Source organism: Cibotium barometz, chromosome 5 (assembly GCF_041138505.1).
Source record: "Cibotium barometz isolate CiBa-2024 chromosome 5, ASM4113850v1, whole genome shotgun sequence".
NCBI classification, from domain to species: Eukaryota; Viridiplantae; Streptophyta; class Polypodiopsida; order Cyatheales; family Cibotiaceae; genus Cibotium; species Cibotium barometz.
The window spans coordinates 7,842,088-7,850,973 of NC_141050.1; the positions used below are offsets into that span (position 1 = coordinate 7,842,088).

An 8,886-nucleotide genomic window follows, 5' to 3' on the forward strand; every position below is an offset into this window, starting at 1 on the left:
GTATGTTGGTATATATGAATGCATGCATGTATGTATGTATGTGTGTATGTAGTCATTGGTAATGATCGTGGTAACTTCTTAGTGTGCTTGCTTCCCTTTCAATTAATTTAATGGTGAGCACATCCAACATTGGGTGAGTGGATTAGATTGATGCAAGTAAATGTAAGTCCAAAGTGGAGGTGGCCATCCATATAATTTAATGTAGGCCACCAACTCACAATGGGCTCAATGACTCATTGCATTGGCTTTCCTTTCAATTGAACTCACGCTTCTTGTGTGTGAACACATCCCATAGATGCACAACCACCTTCAGGTGGCAAGAAATAGAGGCAAAGAGGAGAGCTTGAAATCTCACCGACTATCTATTCAGAAGAAAAACTAGACCTTGATGATGGAGGTCAAAGTTTGTTTGGTGAAGGTGGTCGGTGACTGGATGTTAGCCACGTGGAGAAAAGGAGGGGGGCGCACATCGTACGTGGCATCAACATTTTGGATTTCGTCAAAAGCGTGTGTCAGTACTGTTTTCAGCGTCAACTTCGACGCCGTAAACGCGCGTGTCTCTCGCACCAAACGTGATCAAAGTCTGGGGTTTGTTGACGAAAGCTTCCTCTGAGAGAGAAAAGACCTTGCTTTTGCGCCCACAATCTCTCTCCGGAAGTTAGGAACGACGAACGACTCCATCAACGCTGTGTGCTAAACCACTCCTCTCTCTAGAACCCCCTGCCCCACCCCCCCTCTCTCTCTCTCTCTCTTTCTCCAAACGAAACCCTAGCAGAATCTCTTCGCTTGCGCACTCGATCTCTGATGCAAAGCCAGAAGACCCAGAAACCAGATATGTCGATGGAAGGTTGGAGCAAGTTCTTCCAAAGCGCAGGGGTGGACCTGTGGACGGTGTGCGAGCGCGCCCTCACGATCGCCTACATGGGCGATCCGCAGGAATTTGTGGCAAGGAGGGATGGCCTTGCACAGAAGCTCTTTGCGCCAGAAAAGCTCAATTTTTGGGCCTGCGAACCCGCGACAGTACCCCGGGTTACCGATAGTGTTGGAAGCGCCGGTGGGAACGAGGTTAGTGCTCTGTTTTGTGCCGGCGGCAGCCAAGAAGAGTGCAGGAGGCAGCAGGCCCTGTTAACTTGTAGCGGGAGCTTCGATGAGGCAGAGGCCCTCACACAGGAGCTCGAAGAGGAAATGCTCTCTAAGAAGGACGTTTTGGCGATCAAAGAAGCACTTCAGGACCATTCGTATCAGGTCAGAGTTCCTTCTTAGAGATACTGCATATGATATGTCTTTTTATAGAATTTTAGGGCAATTTGCATATGCATAACCTGACACATCTATTCTGGATGTTCTACAGTCGGAAAGGGAGATTTATGACTCCTTGCAAAGGCTAGAGCTGATGCACTTGTCCTTTGATCTGCTTAAGGTGCTAAACCTTCACCCGTTGCTTCCTTTCCTGCTTTCCATATGATATTACATTTTTCAGCTGCTTATGCTTGAATTTTTGTCGCACAGGACACAGAGATTGGCAAGGTTGTCAATGGCCTTCGCAAGAACCCTTCCATAAGGGTAGCAACTCTGGCAAAACGGCTAGTAAGGTAAACCACAGTTCTCATGGTGTTTTGTCTTGTCTAGTCTTTTTGGAAAAGCTGTAGAAACGTGCTGTCTTTTCCTTGAAAGAGGCTTGATAGACAGTTCTTTGGTAGTTAAGCTTATGGCTTTGTATAAAAACGTTCTTGGAAGAGGTCTGTCAGAAAGTTTTTAGCAAGGAGTACAGTGAGGGTGCTGCTAAGTTCTGCTTTCGTTTTTCTGTCACCTTCTAATCTATGCTATTTGACACAGAGGTTGGAAGGATCTTGTTCAAGTTTGCTGTAGAAGTGCAGTAGATGTTGCTGCAGCGGCAACTGCAGGTACCCCTGCTGTACAACTTGGGATGCAACGTACTATGCTCCAGTTTGTTGTATATATAATCACCTTTTCACTTTCTGATATTTATATTAGAGCCAGTGGATGGAACTGCATCTGGTTCTGTGGTGTTTGATGAGGAGCCTGGGTTGCCCTCTCCACCCATGGATGAGGCTGCCATTTTAGTGGCTTCAACAGCTTCGGTGGACATGTTTCAGGTACTTGGAACGCTTCACTAGTTGAATAATATAAGCCCAAAAAAGGGCCCTCCGTGTAACATGGCCTTATGTCTCGAGCTTTGGTTGTGTTGCCTGCATGTGGAGTGCAGCTTTGGGACTTGATGGATGATGTAACATGTAAGTTCTGTTCACCCATTTACATTATATAGGCGTTCCATTTTCTCTTTATCAGGCAAAAAGATAGAGGCTTAACTATACATAGCAAATTTAACACTTTGAAAATCCCAGAAAATTCTCACGCTGGCCGTTTCAGAATTTGACAATCGTACTTACTTTTGCCAAATAATATTGAACTGCGATGTAGTGCAAAATCCAATTCCCATAAGACTTTATTCTGATTCCAGTATGAGAATAGAAGCTCACTAAAGCATACGCTTCTATATTTACCTGCTTTCATGGATAACCGTATTGAAATTTTGTTAAGTTTTCCCTAGAGGGAAAAGTTTTTTTGGCCATGCCGCCACGGAGGGCACACACTCGCTTTTCCAGCTCATACATCCTACTAATAAGAGTCACATGTTACGCTTGCCAAAGCCAGTTTTCTGCAATGAATCTTAGAGGCTATCATCTCCTTTGAATCGTGGTAACTCCCGTGGCTGTTAAAGCAGGGCCATTGATTTGTTTCACACGATCTACTCTAAGAATGACTACAGGTTAGCCTCATCATACGAAAATAGCATGGCTGTTACCATTGCAGGTTAGCCTCACCATAAGCCATAGCATACAAAGACATGTATTCAATTTTATGAATGGTTTACTGCAAGGCTTCCAGGAATCTTGCTCCATTAGTCTTGATTCCCCACGGTAAGCTCTGTCAAATTATTTATATCATAACATCCTGCTGATAATGGCAGTTCTAGCTCATGGCTGATGGGGCCTAATTTATACCTTCTGTTTATACAGAGGTACTCTTGATTTGCCTTCTTGGCTGCTGCAAGCATCTGCTGGAACATAAGGCACTAGGATTTGTAACTAGAGGAATCAAACTACTTTTTACCTCTTTTGTCTTTTCTGATTTTTTGTTTTGGTCTTTTGGTGCAGCAGCAACAGCCTCTGGCTATCCTAATGTACTTGACAACAAGCCTTGGAACTCAAGGTCAGAGAAGGGACCTGATTTGCATGGCTCAACTACTGAGCACCTTGACAGGAAGATGAGAGGAACATTGAATATGAAGGAATTGAACGTCACTGCAAGGACCAGCAATCCTGATGAGAAATCAGGCTTGCAAAGAGTGTACAGAGAGCCTTTGGAAGCAAGGCCTTCCCATCATAGTTGTCACCGGAAAGTTGAACCTGGAGCTCAAGTGAAGAATCATACGGTCAAGCCTTCAGTTGGCTCCATTTCTTCTGTGAGTTTTGCCTAGAGCATAGGGATGCCGGTCTGTTGGAGTTTTCTTGTGTAAGCAAGTTTGATCTGCAATTACTGCTATCTGAAACCTGTTTTGTATGACTATATGAAGGATGAGAAGATGGAGGCTGCCAAGAGAAATTTACGAGTGAATTATGAGCGAGAAGAAAATGGTTGGTCAAGTTAGTTTTTGAAACGGGACAATGTTTTTTGATAATTTTTTTTGCTTGATTGCTTACTCATAATTTATTAAAATGGTTTTCTTACAGCAAAAAAACAGAGAACCATTCAAGTTTTAGACCTTCATGACTTACCCAAGGGTGGTCCAGCTCGAGCCAAGGCTCCTCATCTATTGCATGGCAGACCAAGCTCTCAGCCTCGACCTCGGGCCTTGAGCTGTAGATAGACAGGAGCATGGAGTAGCTGAATGCAATCAGCATCTCTATTGAGAAATGAATGCTTGTGAGCATAGTGGTCACTGTTGCCGACAAGAGTTCCATTTTACTGCTTATACGGCACTCGTATTTTGACTCCAAGTTGTCTCTGTTAGAAGCTCGTAACATAGATCTGGATCAGGCAACAGCAAACAAGCTTAAAGAAGGCTTTGAAAAAAAGCTTCTGAAGGTTTGGTACAATGAACAGGGCATCTGCCTTTTATGCACTCAGCTGTCACACAAGTGCTGCCCTTGAAGTAAAAGGATGTTGCACCTGTCATATTTTAGACAACGATTGAGGTGAGCGAATGATGATCATTGGCTCTAGGGTGGCGAAGTCAATCTTCCTTAAGAGCTATATCAATGTCTGGCAGAAACCAAACTTTGAGGCATTGTGTGGAAGTTAAATCCTGAACAGACAATGTCAATGTTCTGTGAGAGTATTTGTAACATTCCTGGACATGAAAATAAAAAGAATCACCGTGGAGCAAACAGCTCTCTCTCTCTCTCTGTCTCTCTCTCTCTATATATATATATCTATCAGGTTCTGACATGGTCTAATGGCAAGAGGGAGATCAAAGAGTGCCAGAGTTATAATGACTATTGTAAAGGCAACAAGGCCATGATCTTGGGGAAGTTTCGATGTTGATGTTGACATTAACTTAATCATTCTCATAATTAATCACGGATCATGCAAGTCACCACCTACACATCTATGGTAATGTTAACCTAGTGGTCGGTCAAAATTTGGTCAAAGGTGAGCAAGGTTTTACATCATACATAATTTTGGCCCAAAGTTCTTACTGCCTAAAAATAGCAAATTATGATGGATGGTTTGGTAGGCAAGTTAGAGGTCAAGGATCAGCAAGGACTCCTCTATTCAACCACCAAACTGGGTCGAGATTAGTCCACAATTTTAAATAGCAAGTTGGTCCTAGGTAGGTCAAACGAATGTCAAGGTCTGCAAAGCCAAAAACAGTCAAAGGTCAATGAGGCTAAAGGTTTTAAATCCTCGTCAATTAGGGACAGCACTAAAGTATTTGCTGAGTTAAATTATCCGCCATGTTTTAGCTTGGTTGCCGGTGCCAGGATGTAGGTCGGTCATATTTGCTGCCCCCCTCTCCCCCTCCCTCTCCCCTCAGTTGCTCGACTCGCAGCTGTGCAACGCTGCACTGGGAGTATAAAACCCCATGCGATACATTGAACTGAACTGAACTGAACTGAAGCAAGAACTTAAGCCGTTGCGTTATCGAGGTCCAAGACCTGCTTCCAGATACATAAACTAAACATGTTCTACTACTGATATGAAGAAATCACAAGGCTCTCCGACAGACACCTCTCATGATGGCGTTGAGAAGTGGCTTCGTCAATACACATGGGTACCTTGTTTTGACACACAGCCCACAAGAACTCTTCTTACCTTCTTGACGGCTCCTTGCTGGCGTTTGCGACTTCCTCGAGTAGACGAGCATGTCCGCCATCTCATCCCATCCAGCATGGTTGTCTCTAGGAGTGTGCGGAAAACTGCCAACAGAATCCCACACCACCATAACTGGTGCTATAAGCGTGTTAACAGAGAAAGATGAGCCACCCAAGGCCTGCCCCTATGCCACAGACACAATCATACGCGAAATAGCAGTATACTCTGATCATTTCGAGAACCAAAGCGATAGAAACCCAAGTTACCCGGTTCAACCTCGCTTTGGCATGTATTTCAGTCGTTTAAATTTTTTTCTTTTTGTGTGAGGGAGATCGATATACATTCGAACACACACATCATAGCCTTGATGGCATCAAACCCAGGTCCTCCTGCTGCTGCTGGAACCAACCGTTTAAATTTTTTTCTTTTTGTGTGAGGAGATCGATATACATTCGAACACACACATGCATAGCCTTGACCTGTGAGCTCGACGTTCACGCGCAGTACTTAAAAAGCCCCATTTGGGAAGAGTTCATGTGTCTCCCATTTGGGAAGAGTTCAACATGTGTCTAAATATCAAGATAATCTTATAATAATTTTGAATATATTATCTATTACTTTATGACATTGCTACTCTAAAATAATGTAATATTTATAGTTAACAAATGTATCTAATATTGATACGTCTAATTTATCAAATATAAGATATCATCAATATAATTACGATGTATGTAATATCTTAACTATTATCTAGTATCTATCATGGTCCCTAGGTTGCACAACTACATAAAAGGGTCTCTTAGGCAAGCCTTAGAACAAATAGTAGAAGCAATTTCATGAATAATATCTCAAAGCAATTAAAAAATTCAAGCATTGTTACTGAGAATACTCCTTAGGCTGCATTAACTAATGTCCATTGATGAAGATATTAAATAATATAACCTTGGCAAAAACCAAATATCTCTCAGAAACTAAATCTAAGGCTAACCAGGCTTCCCCTCCTCCACCTATCCCATCCTTCCATTGCCTTTATTGGAAATCAATGCTCCACCCTTGTCATGTTCATTGTGTGGATACCAACATCGAAAGCCTTCCCTTTATGAGAGAAGAAGCCCTTTTGTGGTAGAGTAGCATAGATGCCCAACAAAGCACAATTTAAACGCTAGAGTGGAGCAATATGTGGCCATATGGTTAAGAGATGGCTTACATAGATTTGGCATCACATTAAATAGGCTTCATGCAAGTGTGAGCTAACATGTGTATATCACATCAAACTAAGTCTAAAGGAAGTTCTTCTTGGTCTTCACGTTACGGTGTTCAAATGAGTGATCAACCTCGAATGGGTCTCAAAGTTGCACTAGGATCATATGTTTCTTATTTAGTGTATTAATACCTCAATGATCAGGTGATGTGGTTGGTGGGTCAAATTCTTAACATAGGGTGGCCAACACGATCAATCATATGACTATCCTTGGGTATTACATATAGATGTGTTTGGTACCTTCCACCATAATTAAATTATCAAGTTTAGGACGTCGCTTTCATGGCTATGTGTGCCCTTCTTTCACAATGCATACAACCTTCATCTCACTATGTTTCTAGCTTGCCATTTAAGCTTAGTTCATAGATGGAAGGCATCAACTGTAATCTTGGTTTGCAATAGTAATTTAAATTATTTATCCGTCTCTATCTTAGTTCTCTATGAAGGTGTTGCTATTTCTATTATCGTGCAAGTCATAATTTCTTACAACCCTTCCCCCCGTTCCATCCCATTATGCTTGCATTGGGACCCCTTGTTGCTACTAGTAGGTTCCCTCTCCTACTCTGCTACTCTAGAGAGAGAGCGATCCAATTCACTCCCCTTCCACCCACAACATCGACTTCTCTCTCCTGAGAGAGAGGGAGGGATCCTATTGACTTCCCTTCCATCCACAACCCCGACTTCTCCTTTGCACGAATTAGAGGGAGAGAAATGGAGACCCTAGACAACCCCTACCCCTTCCATTTGTAGGCCTTCCCTTTCCTCTTTCTAATCCTCGATCTCCTTCTTTCCTTCATTGACACATTATCCTCCCTATGCATGCACACGTGTCTACATGTGCGTGCGTGCGTGTGTTTGTGTGTGTGTGTGTGTGTCTGCATGTGCATGTGTGTGTGTGTGTGTGTGTGTGTGTGTGTGAGAGAGAGAGAGAGAGAGAGAGAGAGAGAGAGAGAGAGAGTTGGTGTCATACAATGAGGCATCATTCCCTTGATAGAGAGAGAAAGAGAGAGACAGAGAGAGACAGAGAGTTAGTGTCATACAATGAGGCATCCTTCCCTTGAGAGAGAGAGAGAGAGAAGAACACATGTGTGCCTCGAAAGGCACTATGACATCCTCTGATCTATCATTTCTAAAATATAGCCCATTACCATGCATGTCACACAAAGGAATAAAAGCATTAGAAGTGTGATGGAGGGAGTGGTAGCAACAATTTACACGACAAGAGAATGGGGCAAAACAACATTGGAAAGTAATAAGGCAACTTCTAATTCAAAACTTTGCTTTAAAACAATGTCTTGCAATTTACTTTACAACAAGTTAGGGATTTCTTACATAAAGAAAATGGAATAGTATCTCAATTTATAGTTAAATTAAATCATTTATCAATTAGAATATCCAACTATGTTTAAAGACAAGCAACTATATTTTTTTTCAAAGTCCTATGGATCAAGGACCTTAAGCATCATATGAAGCTATTCACATAGCTCAAAGGATAGGAGCAAACTTGTTCATAGATTTGAGAGCTTAACATTGGCACCACCAATCCAATGGAATAAACATTTAGTAAGATGTACAAAAACTGTCTAGCTAGGATTTCAAGGTTGACGAAGGGGTATGTGTGCATGCATGCACGCACACACACATACATCCATATATAAATACATACAATATGTGTGTGTGTGTGTGTGTATGTATGTATATATATGTATACATACATACATACACACACAGATAGATACATATTATAGTTATATGTAATATATGTAATATATGTATGTATACGCATATATATTTATATTTATATTTATATTTATATTTATTTATTTGTTTGTTTATGCACACACATACACACACACATATACATGTACATATATATACATATCTATTTATGTATATATATATATATATATATATATATATATATATATATGTATGTATGTATATGTATATGTATATATGTATGTATGTATCTATATATATACATACGTGCATGTACACACACGCATGTGCACACACACACGTGTGTGTGTGTATGTGTGTGTGTGTGTGTGTGTATATATATATATATATATATACATACATACATACATATATTTATATTTATACTTATATGTATGTATGTATGGTGTATGGGTTGTGTGTGTATATAGTGTGTGGGAAGTGCCCCAATGTAACCTTATGTAACTAACTCGGTGATAATATAAGGAGGAGGGATACTCATTCCGGCATCGTGATAAACACGTCACATTGGTGGGGACGCTGTTCAGTTTCTTTTTCTTGCTTTT

The 8,886-nt window shown here is 41.4% G+C and overlaps 1 protein-coding gene across 3 annotated transcripts; it reads left to right on the forward strand.

The window, feature by feature from the left end:
• Window positions 1–611: 611 nt before the first annotated feature.
• LOC147638009 (putative mediator of RNA polymerase II transcription subunit 26b) lies at window positions 612–4,412 on the forward strand. 3 transcript variants are annotated; one of them, XM_086797396.1, is made up of 9 exons: window positions 612–1,245; window positions 1,352–1,420; window positions 1,510–1,592; window positions 1,837–1,904; window positions 1,996–2,117; window positions 2,228–2,255; window positions 3,180–3,487; window positions 3,599–3,659; window positions 3,756–4,412. In XM_086797396.1, exons 1-9 carry the CDS (start codon window positions 805–807, stop codon window positions 3,890–3,892), a joined length of 1,317 nt encoding a protein of 438 aa, XP_086653522.1. In that variant the 5' UTR covers window positions 612–804; the 3' UTR covers window positions 3,893–4,412. The 3 variants fall into 3 exon arrangements, with proteins under 3 accessions (XP_086653522.1, XP_086653529.1, XP_086653535.1); XM_086797403.1 differs by having other exon boundaries at window positions 3,183–3,487; XM_086797409.1 differs by having other exon boundaries at window positions 2,002–2,117.
• Window positions 4,413–8,886: the final 4,474 nt, after the last annotated feature.

Excerpts from the sequence above, each read along its gene's own strand:
- LOC147638009 (XM_086797396.1), top strand. The coding sequence starts at position 805 with ATGCAAAGCCAGAAGACCCAGAAACCAGATATGTCGATGGAAGGTTGG. Across the intron at positions 1,421-1,509 it reads TGTCCTTTGATCTGCTTAAG|GACACAGAGATTGGCAAGGT; the intron begins GTGCTAAACCTT and ends TTTGTCGCACAG. Across the intron at positions 2,118-2,227 it reads CTTCGGTGGACATGTTTCAG|CTTTGGGACTTGATGGATGA; the intron begins GTACTTGGAACG and ends TGTGGAGTGCAG.